The following is a 15794-nucleotide window of genomic DNA, read 5'->3' as shown; positions in this document are numbered from 1 at the left end:
TTTCATTTCTCAGTTTCCTCATACCTTGTATCCAATCATCAAATGCAACATCCAACAACAAATTACATATTAAGCACCTACTATGTAACAGTAAATTTAGAGACGGGTGGTTTTAAGTTTGGCTAATCAGCTTCACAGTGTCAGAGCACTAAGTTGGCATCTCTTCGATTCTCTTTACATGAAAAGACTCAAAGTTGGTGGGGGAAGAGAGTATAGCTTGGTGGTAAGAGTCTGTGCTTAGCATGCACAAGGTCCTGGGTTCAATCCCCAGTATCTCCATTAAAAATAAATAAACCTTATTACCTACTATCCCCCCTCCCCAAAGACTCAAAGTCTTAAGGTGGCTCCAGGAATCAAACCTTCACAGAACATTTCCAAAAGCAGAAAGCAAGGGATAGGAAGTAAAGTAAAAGGGCTTTCCTCAGGGTGTAATCTCTTTTGAACAGGGTGAAAAACCATTCCCAGAAACACTCTAGCAGACTTCCCTGTATGTTCCAATAACCAGAACTGTGTCCAATTATGAAGGAGACTGAGAAAGCAAGTATCTGGCAAAGGGAAACAGGGTTCCCTCAATTTGTCCCCTGGGATTGAGCACATGCATACTCTTAATAAAAGGGAGGAGGGCTTCTCTTGGCAATGAATAATGGTAGAAAGTGGTCTTTGGAAGGGCAGTCAAGATTGACTTTCACAAAAACAGACATGGAGCTTATATTCCAATTAGGGAGAAATTTTAAACAAGTAAATAAATATACAAAAAAAAGGTAATTTCATATTCTATAAATGCTATGAAATAAGGTGATCTGATAGAAAGTAATGGGCATATTTTGAAGATAAAACTGATAGAATTTACTAATGGGATTGAATATTACAGCATGATAAAAAGATGATTCTGACTGTGGGTCTCTCCTTGTAGTGGAGACACGAGATGGCGTAGGAACTGCAGTGGCGGCCGAAAACACTGCAGGACAGGCATTTAGAAAGCTTCTTCCCCTCTTTGACCAAGTATTAGTTGAAAGGAATACAGTTGAAACTGTAACCAAAGGAGGCATTATGCTTCCAGAAAAATCTCAAGGAAAAGTATCGCAAGCAACAGTAGTAGCTGTTGGATTGGGCTCTAAAGGAAAGGCTAGATTCAACTACTTAGTGGAAAGTTGGATATAAAGTTCTTCTCCCAGAATATAAAGGACTAAAGTAGTTCTAGACAACAAGGATCACTTCTTATTTAGAGATGGTGACATTCTTGGAAAGTATGCAGACTGAAATAAATAGCTATTGAAATGACATCACATGAAGCTGCTCATTCCACTGAAGTTCTGAAATCTTTCATGTAAATAATTTCCATGTCTAGCTTTTATAATTAACTAATGATATCCAAACTAATGACATCCAGTGACTCCAAAATTTAGTTTCACTGTACAGATATAAACATTTCCAAATAAAAATATATAAGTTAAAAAACCCAAATAAAAAAGATGATTCTAAGCTAGTATTGATTTCCATTCATAAATGAAGCTTGAGAAAGATAATTAAGGGTCTAAAGTCATACCACTATTAACTAACATAGAATTGAAACTAGATCTGAAATCAAAGCCTGTTTTCTTTCCCCTATACCATCTGTGAAAAAAGAACACAAAGTAACATAAATAAATTTGTAACAATATAATAAATAAGAATAAAAGGCCAAATGTTTGAAAATAGTTGATACTTGGTAAATTGTTGCTACTTGTTATTTCTGTCTTTCCTTATAGAGCTGGCTAAATGAACAAAATATTTTGTGAATTTTTGTGTCTAAACCACAAAATGGAACTATCAAAAATGTTCCTGACTGTTAGAACAGTAGCAAATGGCCATGATATTAAGTATCAAAGATGGGAGGCAAATAGCAACACAGGGTTTTCCCACTATATCAAAGACTCAAAGCAAATAGTTGCAGGCCCTGAAACAGCCTGACAAAAGACCTATATAATCAATAGAACGATGTTAAGGTAGTGGGTAATACTATATTTACATTCCAGCAATAAATAATTACTATTTAGTTATTAAATATAGACAAATTATATACATCATATACAATATAAACAAATAGACCCATCTAAGTTTAGTTTGGGTAAAAAAGAAAAATAAAGTCTTTCCCCTCAAGTACTAATGAGGTAGCAAAATAAACTACCTTAGTATCATTCAATATTTTTCTGGCATAAAGATACCAGACTAGATTATATTTAAAGGTCCCTTATGATTCTATTACTCTCTGAAAACCTAAGGTATCATTAGGGACCTAAAAAAAAAAAAAACATCAAGTGCTTCCTCATTCACAGCAGGGGAATTCACAAATAATAAGGCTAGCAAAGTTAATGATTTTAGAAAAGTCTCTGAGGAAACATATAGGCTCACAGGAGAAATTCTCTGCAGTTAAATTTCTAAGGTTCTGAAGAGCTAGGAGGAGACAGGTGCTTGCTTTCAAATGGCTTTCATCCAGAGCAGACAGCAAAATGGAGTTCAGCAGTATGTTACCTAAAACTCATTTTTTTTTCCAGTCAAGGAAAGCTAATTATTTTCCATCTTCTTTTAAGAGTAAGTGAGATAATATTCAACTATATTCCTGTCCTCTATAACCCTGTTTAGGAAACATGTACAAATTTGGATCTTGACTTGAAAACCTTTAAACACTTATTAACAGTGTAAATTTATTATTTGTTTGATATGAAGGGTGAAGCCTTTATCAAATTTGAATAAGATAATAGCTGAATATAAATTATGAATTTTTACTGTCTTATGTTTATCTTTTTTTGTTGTTGTTGTTACTAATACACTATCACTGGGAGGATATTTTCAATATTGTAATGATAGGAATAGATTTCTGCTAGGATCATTTCCAAGCCATACTTTAACCCTAACTAACCACCTTATATGCTTCCAAGTATTAGCAATGTAGCTTATGGTTTTGGAATAGATTTTCCTGAAAGAAAGAGAGGGGGGAGGAAAAAAAACTAGTCTATTCACTATAATCTGGGCTTTGTAACAAGTACTAAGCTATAACCAATTAATTTATCTTGACATAACATCAGAAAGCAGTTGTTATTATATAGAGATATGTTTTACATTGGTGATTGCCAGAAAGGAGGGTGGTTCAGGGCACAGGCAAAATAGACGAAGAAGATTAAGAGGCACAAACTTCTAGTTACGAAATAAGTCATGGGATATAATACACAGAATGGGGAATTTAGTCAATAATATTGTAATACTTTTAAATGGTGACAAATGATAACTAGACTTATCATGGTGATCATCTCGTAATGTTGTAAAATAAAGAAAATCTCATTTTAAATGGAGTCAGGAAGCCCTGAAGTCCCTGGGGGAGCTCTCATGCACATACCACTCTTGAAGCCTGAATAACCAGCATGAAGAAGGAAGATAAAAAATGTTACTTTTCTTCTGGTACAAGGGAGGAATTTTATCTCCTGCTTTTAAAAAAGGAAGATCCATCTCTGTCCCAGCAACAACACTCTAACACTGCTTGCAGCCAGTAAGAAACAGCCACAACCTTTAAACTCTTCTGCAATGAACTTTTCTTCAAAACCACCTTCCCCAATTTCCTCCTAAAACCTAACAAAAGCAAGCCTTTTCCTTTGTTCCTCTGGGCTTGCCTATGATTCTTCATAGCTTGCCTGTCCCAAATTGCAATTCTCTGCTATTCCCAAATAAACCCATTTTGTGATAAAATAATTGGCTGTTTTATTTTTGAGGTCAACATTAATTGGTGATCAGAAGTGGGATCCAAAGAAGATTCCCAACAATTCTGAGGCTGGTGAGCAAACAGGTGCCAGTACCCACAGAGCCCACTGAGCTCACTGCTTTCTCACTGACTTTTGAGTTTGAGAGTAAGTCTCTTCTGGATTGTAGCTCCATATTCTTTGCATTTTGAGTTCTCTGGCTTTATTTAGGATCTGTTTTTATGAAGCTTCCTGGTAAGTCACCTATCTTTTCAAAAGTGGAAAAAAAGCACACAATTCCTGGTGTTTTAGAATAGCTGTTGGAAAACAGGGCCCTCATAACTAAGAGGTTTTAGGGAATCAAAGGCAAGAAAGGTTTCACCTGGTCCTTGGACCAGGCTCTGGTGCCTTTCTGTTAAAATGGGTGAACTTTTGGATAATTTGGAATTGCAATGGCCATTATGGGGAAGTTTTGTTTTAGATAAGCCCACCGGAAGGGGCACCCTTAAAACAGAGGATCCCAAACCTCTCACAGACGATGGAATCCATTATTTGATTGGTATACAGAAGCTTCTAAAAGACAAAATGACTTAACAACATGCAAATAAAAAATCTTTGGTAGAAAACCGACCATCTGAGCAAGTAACCCTATCTTATTCCATCTGCCAGAAAACAATTTGGATGCAACTTTTCCTTTGAGTTTTATACCTCAGACAGAGCTGAATTTAAAAAAAAAAAAAACATCAGATCTCTGTGTCTGTATATTACGTATGTCTGTATGTGTATATGATATTTTTCTACCTCTGGATGATACTGCCAAAATTAATTTGTAAAGAGCTCTATTTTAGTGACTTAAAGAAAAACTATTTCTATAAATCAAATATACTCTCAGAAATAAACTGTGTTTTTTGTTTTTCAAGTTTCTAAATGCTTTTCAAGTCCCAAAGTTCATACTCTTTGATAAATAAAAAGCTAGTTTAAACATGTTGGTTTAATGAAAACAGGCATGTCTTCAATCAATTTTTTTTAAATTTTTTTGGGGGGGTAATTAGGTTTACTCATTTATTTATTTTTAGAGGAGGTACTGGGGATTGAACCAAGGACTTTATGTATGCTAAGCATATACTTTACCACTTGAACTATACCCTCCCCACCCGGAGTAGTCAATATTGAATGCAACTACACAACTTTCTCTACCTGGGCTCACTGATCAACTGAGATGCTACTTGCTACAGAATCTGCCAATAAGAAAAACAACTTAAGATGATGGTTAGCTGTTCTTAATGCCTAATCCAAGCATAACTGTTAAAAACAAATGTTTTTTTTAAATGAAAATAAGATAGAAGTTTATACTGAGTTAAACTAAATAATAGATTTCAAATAATATCTAAATCATTTCCAAGTAAAATAAACATTAAATGGTAACATAAATTTATTTACTTTTGACTTTTTAATTTTTACAGGGAAAAATATTTGGGTCTATTAACAAACATATTTTGCACTATACTGAAAAAAATTGATTATGAGGAACAATATACTTCTAAAATTTTTTAATGTATTTATAAGTTTGCTAATCTACCACAGGATGCTCATATATGATAGACAATTCACAATTGCCTGCTTTCCAGTTTTTACTGGGAAGTAAAGATTACAAATAGCTTAAAAGGTTAGAAAAAGAGCTGAGAATACAAAATGAACCAAAGAGAAAATGTCAAAACACTTAGAGTAATAAGCGTAAACTAACTCCGCACAAACTGTTTTGCACTGAAGTTGAGAGAATGCAGGCAAAGCAGCAAGTGCCCCTTTGGAAGCTGAAAGCAGCAGAACTCCCATGAAAGCTTTCTCCTCCTGTGGGAGGATTTACTGTAACTTCTTATTTTCCAAACTGTGGTTACAGACCACTGGTGAATTATGATTAACATTTATTTAAATAGAGAATATTTGTGCAGATAAGTGGATAACATTTATCTTCAATGTAGCTATAATTTATAGATTTATTATGTATTTATTATCTATATATAAATAAGAAAATGGTTTCACAAACTGCAAAATGGAATATATGCATGATGTATACTAAAAATAGGAAATACATGCCAGCTTATTAAGCTTTTATTTCAGTTTCTTAAATGGTTTTATATATGTAAGTATGTCCTGGGCCATAATATACACTATATTTCTTACTGTGGAATGATCTAACACATTTGAAAGACACTGTTTGTTTACCACAGTGAACTGAGCAACAAAAAGAGTCTATGCAACCAGCTGAAAAGGCTTTGTCTTTTCAGATTTAGAGCCAGGCAGCAATCTTTGTTTAAAAGAATAACCCCCATTTCTTCTAACTAATTGCAAGGCTGGAAACTCTGTTGGTAGCTTCCCAGATATTTATAACTCTGTCATCAATTTAGAAGTTGACATGCCATCTTTCAAATCTTTATTCTGCCTACTCAATTTGGAGCAAACCTTTTCAGCAATAATGTGGGGATCCTGTTGCCTCCCACCTCACCATTCTATCATTTCCAGCATAGCAGAGCCATGTCAGGATGAGCCAGTACAAACAAACCTCATACTATAATTTCCAAAAAGCATATGGCTTATTTTAACTATATTATATAGAAGGAGTTTATATTCATTTAATGTAATGCATAGGCAATTATGCTATCCTAAGAGTAAATCTGTAATTATTCTGTAACAAATGCCTTACATTTACTCAAAGACTTTTAAGTTTTTGAAATTGAGAAAACAATATTTGAAGTAATAAAATTGAAACTGTCAGAAAAAAAAAGAGTTTTTAAAAAATATAGGTTGCAGTAGACAATCCCTTGCTAAAACTGATTTGTGAAAGAGCTAAGGCTTCTTGGAACTATGTAACCTTCTGTATTTGCCTTTGAAATCTTTTTGTCATTTGGGTTAAATGAGTAATATTATTTCATAGTGATCTGTGATCCTATTTTGACTAAATATTTTTGACAAACTTTCCAAAAATCAAATTCTAAATGAACTCTTTTTGACATTAGACTACCTCTGGGATTTTTCCAGAGGGTCCCTGGAGCATCTCAAAGGATTGGTTCTCTCTCCTTATAAAAAGGAAGGTATTAAAATAATTAGGATTATTTGATATGTTAAATTGCATGGGAAGCATTTTCAAGTAAGAAATAATACTAGGTCTCCTTTATGTTACATCTGTGCAGGTATGTGTACAGGTATTTCAGAAATTACATAACCTTCCTAGAAATCTGATATGTCCTGGTATCATGTTATCATTCATAATTCCAGCTATTATCTTAAAATGTTGTATGTCACAGAAGTAACCTAATTCCCTTGTGAACTGCATTATAATGAACTCTTAATCTTTAATTCTTGCTATTTTTAAGTCTTTTGTTATTTATAGACAGTTACTGTTTCGCTCCAATACTTTGCAAAAACGTTCCTACAGCTTCAAGGAACTTCATCTTCAAGGAGATTCATGGAAAAGACCCTGACAAGTACTCAAGAATGCAGGTTTCTGATAACTTTAACATGGTAACACTGAACTTGGCAAAAGTTTCTAAAAATTTAATGGAAAACTGATAGATTCATAAAGCTGCTAACCCAATATCAAGATCAACAAGAATTAATACAGGAGACTAAATGAACTAATGAGGATGATTACATTTTTATGACTTCTTATACTGGTTCTCTAATGTTTTACTTTTCCAGATTTAAGGAAACTTTTTCTCTTAAGCATCTGTGACAGCAATTTGGTAAAATATACTTTTGAAAGCAAAGATCAAATATTTCTCTTTTTTCCCTACCTGAAACCTCCAGGATTCAGAAACACTTACTAAGCATTCTATTGTTAATGACAGTATTTACATAAGTTAAAATAATCTATTCTCCCTGTAACAGAAAATAACTGGAAATATTGGCTATATTACCAAGTCTTTGACCAGATTATCATACTCAAGAGAGCTATACATAGACTCAGATATAATCAGACAATTTTAAGAAACTGCTTGGGAAAATTGGCCTAGTACCTTGCATACAATTTAGTAATCTTAAGAGTTTACATGGTCAATCACTATTCTTGCCACATTTATGTAAATAATGAGACCAAATTTAATACAAATTAGGTTTACCATGATTATCTTTGGCAAAAAAGGGAATAATTATGGAGAGAGAAATTATGTTTGCACCTTTGTAGACATTAGATTCTTGTCCTGCTAATTATTGCTAAGGTTTTATCACACACCTGTAAGCTGGACCAGATCTAAACTCCTAATTTCGTCACATATCTGACTACAAATCTTCAAACTAATGTTTCCAATTTTCTCTTACCCTTCTGACCTGAAATCAATAAAAACAAAGATTCCTTAAATATCCTTGGAAGGGACTATACTAGGTCCTCCTCACTATGCAGATAACAGCCAAACTTTAGAGACTCAAGCCTTGGGTACACTTCCCACAGCTAAAGAAGGCTCCACCTGACATTCAGTCCTACTCAAGCACTGGAGACCTCCGAATCAAACAGACCAGGAATTGAAGCAGGCAACAGCTGAAGGAGACAGCTTTCCCAAGATGACCAGACTAAGCCTGCACACCATTTCCCACTGTTACTTCCTACCTATCCTTTCCCTCTTTTTCTTAAGAAGAAATGCTCTTAACTGCATTTCTCTATCTATTACAAAAGAGGGAAATTTATCTAATTGTTGGGCTTGTCACCAGAAACTTTGATCTGTTCATGACAATAGTGACACTTTAGTCCATCCTGTGATGAATTTTTTCACCTGTCCCAAGTGCTGCTGCTAATTTTACCTGGTGTCCCTTGATGACAGCTACAAAGTAAGATTTCTGAAGCTTCCCATTGGTCCACCCCATTAAGTCTCCATGGTCACCTTAACTGAGAACTTCAAGGAGGCATACATGTCTCCAAGAATGCCTCCATAGGGCCAACCTTTCTCCTTTGGGTCAGAATAAGTACCAATGAATGTATGATCAGAAATCTCTTCCTAACATTAGGAAAGCTTGCTGATTCCACAGCCAAAGCAATAGCAATCCAGCAATGGTCACGTGACTCATTGACTGACTAAATTAATTTTGCGTAATAGCATGGTCCTTGATTATCCACTTGCTGAGCAAAGAGGCATTTATACTATAGCAAATACCACCTGTTGCATATGAATAAATGCCTCTGGAGAACAGAAACTCAATTACACAAAATCAGGGAACAAGCCCATTGGTTACAATAACTTTCATCTGCTGACCCCTACTTTCTCTTCTGACCTATTTAGCTGGTTACCTTCAGGTATGGGCTTCTGGTTTAAAACCATCACACAACATGTTAATTTTAACTCTACTTTATATAAGCATTTTTACATTTTGTACCTGTTGCCTGTTAAATCTTTATAGAAATTACTTACCCAAGAGAGTGATGCTAGCTCAGCTCTTCAAGATGATCTCCAATGCTTAAGCTCTTGATAAGAGATAGAGTTTAAAATGAGAAATGCCTGAGAGTTCTCCCTCCTACTCTTCCTCATTACTCAAATATGGCCTCAATGGTTTCCAATCGCACTTTCCCTCCCATGTGAGACATGACAACCAAGAAAAGTCCTTCCAGGCACTGAAGGACAAAACCACTAAATGTAGAAGAACTGCTTCTTAGTCAGCAATGCTTTAGAGGAAAGATCTTGATCAAAAGGGGGTAAATATGAACATAAATGAAGGACATCTCATTTTAAATGGAGTTGGGAAGTCCTGAAGGCAGAACTCTCAAAACATATAGTACTAGGTGGAGCCTGCATAACCAGCAGGAAGAAGGAAGATAAGAACTTTTTTTCTTTTCTTTTTTTTTAAAGAATGTTACTTTTCTTCTGGTACAAGGGAGAACATTTTCACGTAGGAATTCTATCTACTGCTTTTATAAAAATGAAAGATCCTTCTCTGCCCCAGCTTGTTCTAACCACCACTTGCAGCCAATGAGAAATAGCCACGATCTTGAACTCTCATTCTTCTTCAATGAACTTTTCAAACAATCCTCCCTAATTTCTCCCAAAACCTAATAAAAACAAGCCCCTCTCCTTTGTTCTGTTGATTTGCCTATGATTTTCCCATAGCTTGCCTGTCCCAAATTGCAATTCTCTGCTTTTTCCAAATAAATCCATGTTACTGGCAAAATAACTGGCTATTTTATCTCTGAGGTTGACAATGCATATAAATGTAAAATCACTATGTTGTACACTTGAAACTAAAATAACATTGTATGTCAATTATACTTCACTTTAAAATTTTTTCCTACTTCCTAACATCCTTCAGTGTCAATTTCTTCCTTCCCCGTTTCTGTCCTCACGTCTTCAATTCAGCTATTAAATTTGAAATGTGTCTTTAAATCTCCCTTTCTAAAAAGCCCCTAGAGCTATTCCATAAAGTTGGTTGGTTTAGGTCTAAAAATGGGGCCTATTCTGCCCTTTTAACAACTTAGGTGTTCAGTGCTTAGGTACTTACTCTTTGAATGAAATAATACCTGCTTCCAACGTTCGGTATCTTTAGTTTAAAGAACAAGTCATTACAGTAAACCAAATACAACTACTCTTGTTTTCTAAACCTTGCTCCTTCACCTTATCAGTTTAGTGCGTTCTGTACTGCCTTTAAAGGAACTGAGAAGAGAAAAAGGCAAAACTCACTGACAAATTGAGACAACATGAAACTGATCAGCTGAACTATCCGAACCAGATGTTTCTGCATTTCATGGTCTTCATCTTTAAAACTGTGTGGCTTCTTAAGTCTTAGGATTCGTCCAGAGGAAGGCAATTAAGCCTCCATTCCCTTGTTGGTTTATTCTGAACCTGCGCCCCACCCCCACCCTCACCCCCGCCCAGGCCCTGACAGCCATGCGCCAAAGACTGCAGCACCCGAGCTCGCGGCCCGCAGGCGCCGCGGACCCCGCCCGACACGGCCGGCGCGGGGAGGGGGCTCGGAGCCAGGAGCCCGCCTCTGCGGAGGCCCAGCCGGGCGCCGAGTGGGCGCGCCGGGCCGAGGGAGGGGCCTGCGACCAATGGCGCCGCCTGTGCCCGTCCGCCCCTCCCCAGACCGCTACTTAAGTGGCTCCCGCTCCACCCCCGCCTCAGTGCGTTACTTACCTCGACTCTTAGCTTGTCGGGGACGGTAACCGGGACCCGGTGTCTACTCCTGTTGCCTGCGCCTGCTGACCCGTAGCCACCATGGTGAGTGGACCGCCAGCCTAGCTCGGGAAAACGGGGAAAAGCGAGCCGGAGGAGCGCAAAGGGCCCATAGCTAGAAGAGGGCTGAGGCCAGCGCTGTCCATTTGGAGGGCGAGGCGGGAGGCGAGGGTGAGAGTAGATAGACCCCGGTTTTTGGAGAACAGCTGGGGCCCAGAAAAGGAGAGGGAGGCACCGCGTTTTCTTCTGGAACGCAGGGAGGAGATGGCGGGGCACTCGCTCTCCTCCATCATGGTTGGAGCTCTCATTTAGCTCTTAACTCCTGGGCGCGGCGCCCCAAGACCCTGCAGTCTTTTCCCGCGCCTTCCCATCCCCCCCTTTACCCGCTGCCTCAGGCGAGCGCGCGCGCGGGCTCTCCCCGCCCTCACTTCCTCCTCAGCACGAAATGCGGAGGCGGGAAAGAGCCGGACACAAAAGCGCACGCGCGACCGTTACCTTCCCGCCAGGGAGTGGCGGGAGACCGCCACTGCAGTGGGCGCGTGCGCGCTGGGACGCTGCGGGTCCGGCTGGAGGGCGTGTCTCCTGTTACCCTGAGTGGTTTTTTGTTATTAATAAAAGAATCAAGATGAATGTGGAGAAGAGCGCCTTTTCAGCGTGCTGCACTCCGCCAGTGTATTGGGACAACTAGTTGCCAACAGCCTGTAGAAGCCATCTGCCCCTCCCTGGCCTCAGCTGCGTTAGGAATGCGTGTGGGAGCAGGTGGTGGCAGTGAAGGGTTTTGAGGGAACGGAAATCGGATCTTGGTCCAGATCTGGACCGCCGATAATCCCCTGCTGCGCCCTGACAGATGTGGAGGTGTTGGATTGAGCCCAGCGCCTGCGGGAAGCGGAGGATGGTGGGCTATGGCTTCGCCTCTGCAGACGTGGCTGTTGCGGGCCTCTGCAGCTGCGCGGCTCCGCCAGCCGCAGCAGGCCGCCGGGCTGGCGGGCGCGCGCACACCCTGAATTGCTCATTCATCCTGTGCCGCAGAGCCCCGCCCCTGGTCTCTGCGGCCAGACATTTCCGCTGCACTGCTCTGGCCACGTGCTTCCTGTGCTGGGAGCTGCCCGGAAATCTGGCCAACTACTCTAAAAGGGGATTCTGGGGCCTGAGTGCTAGATGGACGGCCTCTTCCCTATCTTGACCCTCCAAAGGAGGAAGCTGTGACTAAGCTCGCTTCGTGGTGTGAAAAGAGGCCTTCCCAATTTAGAGAGGAAAAGGAAATTAATTAAAAGCAATTTAGATTAAAAAAATAATAAAATTTTTTAAATAGGTGAAAAAAGCAATGTAGACGAAAGTTCTCCTCTGGCTGGGAAAGAAGCAGTACATTTTAATTCATTTTAAAAGAGGAATTTATTAATTTTTTCTCTTTGCCACAGCGTGAGTGCATCTCCATCCACGTTGGCCAGGCTGGTGTCCAGATCGGCAATGCCTGCTGGGAGCTCTACTGCCTGGAACATGGCATCCAGCCCGATGGCCAGATGCCAAGTGACAAGACCATTGGGGGAGGAGACGACTCCTTCAACACCTTCTTCAGTGAGACAGGCGCTGGCAAGCATGTGCCCAGGGCAGTGTTCGTAGACCTGGAACCTACAGTCATTGGTGAGTTGACCTCAGTAACCCAAGTGAGATCCTAGGATCTGGTGCAAGAGGTGTCCTGGGGGAGCTCCACTGATGCCCTGGGGTTGAGCAGACTCGTGCAGGTTGTTAGTGATGAGTGGCTGCTTTGTCTTTTCCAGATGAAGTTCGCACTGGCACCTACCGCCAGCTCTTCCACCCTGAGCAGCTCATCACAGGCAAAGAAGATGCTGCCAATAACTATGCCCGCGGTCACTACACCATTGGCAAGGAGATCATTGACCTCGTCTTGGACCGAATTCGGAAACTGGTATGTTTGATTCTCAGGAATAAAGTAGATTAATGAACCTAAGAGAGATGTTTGAAATATGCTTTTTTTTTTAAACACAGGGTTAAAATGTAACAAAGTGATGTTAATTATTTCCTTATAGCTTTTTTAATTCTATTAAAATATGAACTGTCTGGTGTCATTTTATAAATACGAATGAAGATTTTTTTTAATAAAGGAATGCAGAATCATTTCAGGAAGGTCTGCATTTTTAAAAAAGCATTTCTTGTCAAAATAAGATCTAAATCTTTGGAATTAATGGAAAGTGAAAATATTTACTATGATTACTATGATTGTATCTCAAAAAGCAGTAACTGTGTTTTCTCTACTCCTCTTTTCCAACAGGCTGACCAGTGCACAGGTCTTCAGGGCTTCTTGGTTTTCCACAGCTTCGGCGGGGGAACTGGTTCTGGGTTTACCTCCCTGCTGATGGAACGTCTCTCTGTCGATTATGGCAAGAAGTCTAAGCTGGAGTTCTCCATTTACCCAGCCCCCCAGGTTTCCACAGCTGTAGTTGAGCCCTACAACTCCATCCTCACCACCCACACCACCCTGGAGCACTCTGACTGTGCCTTCATGGTAGACAACGAGGCCATCTATGACATCTGTCGTAGAAACCTCGATATTGAGCGCCCAACCTACACTAATCTTAACCGCCTTATTAGCCAGATTGTGTCCTCCATCACTGCTTCCCTGAGGTTTGATGGAGCCCTGAATGTTGATCTGACAGAATTCCAGACCAACCTGGTGCCCTATCCTCGCATCCACTTCCCTCTGGCCACATATGCCCCTGTCATCTCTGCTGAGAAAGCCTACCATGAACAGCTTTCTGTAGCAGAGATCACCAACGCTTGCTTTGAGCCAGCCAACCAGATGGTGAAATGTGACCCTCGCCATGGTAAATACATGGCTTGCTGCCTGTTGTACCGTGGTGACGTGGTCCCCAAAGATGTCAATGCTGCCATTGCCACCATCAAGACCAAGCGCAGCATCCAGTTTGTGGACTGGTGCCCCACTGGCTTCAAAGTTGGCATTAATTACCAGCCTCCCACGGTGGTACCTGGTGGAGACCTGGCCAAAGTACAGCGAGCTGTGTGCATGCTGAGCAACACCACAGCCATTGCTGAGGCCTGGGCTCGCCTGGACCACAAGTTTGACCTGATGTATGCCAAGCGTGCCTTTGTTCACTGGTATGTGGGTGAGGGCATGGAGGAAGGAGAGTTTTCTGAGGCCCGTGAGGACATGGCTGCCCTTGAGAAGGATTATGAGGAGGTTGGTGTAGATTCTGTTGAAGGAGAGGGAGAGGAAGAAGGAGAGGAATACTAATTACCATTCCTTTCAGCCCTGCAGCATGTCCTCCTCAGAGCTTCAGCATTAGCTGACAGGAGTAAACAAAAGCTTTCTGATTAGATTGTCTTCACCTTCAGCTGTGATCATTTATTTTCCATGTGTTCCTGTAAGATTTTCCTATCATGTCTCAAAAGTAAAGGCTTTAAGAAAGAAAATTTGACTTCTGTGCTTTTTCTAAATTGGTTTCTCCTATCCAAGATGTGCTACACCTCCTCCAGTTGTCTCTGCAACAGGGTTGTAATTTCAAGGATTTCATTCCTTATCTGGATATCTCTAAGGGGGAAAGGAGCACACTGGTCTGGAAAAGCAAGAGAGCTGAATACTGAAACTGGTCTCACCTCAACCAGTGTTGGAATCCAGGTCCCCAGGGGGCTTGGGAAAATGTAAATTCAGATGACTCATTTTACTCATCTAATTCTTAAGATTGAGTAATTACAAATTAGGTATGAGGAGATTTTTTTAATACCCTACAGATAAAACTTAACAGGGGGCCTGTTAACTTACAGTGGAATATAATTTCAATGACCCTTGAACAGGTAAATAACTGGCTGGAGGAATATTCAAGCAGAAAGATAAAAAGCTGTGTTTGCCACCCTGTAATGGGAGAAAATTTTGCATACTCAGGATTCCTGGTAGAGTGCCCAGAGTAACCCATGTGCATTTGTGGAAGAGCACTGCTTTAGAAGGAGGTGAAGTGGCAACGTTTGTAAAGGTAAGAGTACAGTTTATAGCACTTGGCATAGTTTACATTCTTTCCAGTATATAGTTTGGCTACATCTAAAACACTAGAGGAGGTAGGTAAGTGGAAAGCAAATAAGAGGATTTTTTGGAGGAGGAAATGTACACTTCAAATTCGGAAAGCCCAGGGACTATTGAGACCTAAAGACATGATATGAGTAGGGAAGACCAAAAATTTCCCAGTTTTTTCCCTAGTCCATAAATACTATAAGCTTAACAAATGACTGCTGTCAATTCCTGAAAGAAACAATCCATGGGTATTTTAAGAGAAGGCTATTGGGTGACACTGCAGGCCCAACCCAGCAGAACATGTAGCCAGCCACCCCACGGGTCCCAGAGAAAGGAAGATGCCGGGGCTTTAAAGCAGTGAGGGAAACCCTAATGGAATTAGTGATGACATGGAAATAGAATTTTAAGTTAGTGCTGAACTCATAGAGGAAGACCATCTTAAGTGATGACTGAAGAACCTCTGAAGAGTCCCTCTGTATTTTCTGCAATACAAGAGGGAAAGGTAGGAGCCTGGGAAACAGCAGCAAACCAATGCAGAGAAGAGCTCTTCAGGAAAAGCACACATTAAGTCTACGGTGTGCTGGGGCGGGGGGGGGGGGGGTGCGCGCGCGCACGTTAAGGGTTCTGAGGCCCAAGACAGGAAGGTAGGGTAGAGAAGTCAGGGTTTCAACTTTATCTAATGTTTTGTTGTTGTTTGAGGGGGGTGTGTTTGTATTAAGAAAACAAACTAGTAAACAAGGCAGTGTTAAGATGATAGTTTGGTTGGTAGGTTTTTACAAGTTTACTATCCATTGGACAAAACTTTATGGCTTAATATATGTGTATAACTTCATGCAGTTTCTGAGGGTCAGGAATTCAGAAGTGGCTTAGCTGATGGTTCTGTCCCAGGGT

General features: G+C 40.1%; 1 protein-coding gene and 1 pseudogene across 1 annotated transcript; both read left to right on the top strand.

Moving 5' to 3' along the window:
* The first annotated feature begins 519 nt into the window (after positions 1–519).
* LOC102515737 lies at positions 520–1399 on the top strand (annotated as a pseudogene).
* A 9358-nt stretch (positions 1400–10757) lies between these two features.
* Positions 10758–14311, top strand: LOC102522963 (tubulin alpha-1B chain). The gene is made up of 4 exons (XM_032492748.1): positions 10758–10906; positions 12280–12502; positions 12640–12788; positions 13152–14311. Exons 1-4 carry the CDS (start codon positions 10904–10906, stop codon positions 14130–14132), a joined length of 1356 nt encoding a protein of 451 aa, XP_032348639.1. The 5' UTR covers positions 10758–10903; the 3' UTR covers positions 14133–14311.
* The last annotated feature ends 1483 nt before the right edge of the window (positions 14312–15794 follow it).

Source organism: Camelus ferus, chromosome 12 (genome assembly GCF_009834535.1).
Source record: "Camelus ferus isolate YT-003-E chromosome 12, BCGSAC_Cfer_1.0, whole genome shotgun sequence".
NCBI classification, from domain to species: domain Eukaryota; kingdom Metazoa; phylum Chordata; class Mammalia; order Artiodactyla; family Camelidae; genus Camelus; species Camelus ferus.
The sequence above is the reverse complement of the archived record's forward strand: the minus strand, read 5'-3'. Positions and strand labels throughout refer to the sequence as shown.

Coding starts and splice junctions, on each gene's coding strand:
- LOC102522963 (XM_032492748.1), top strand. Junction 12,503..12,639: donor CCTGGAACCTACAGTCATTG/GTGAGTTGACCT, acceptor TGTCTTTTCCAG/ATGAAGTTCGCACTGGCACC. Junction 12,789..13,151: donor TGGACCGAATTCGGAAACTG/GTATGTTTGATT, acceptor CTTTTCCAACAG/GCTGACCAGTGCACAGGTCT.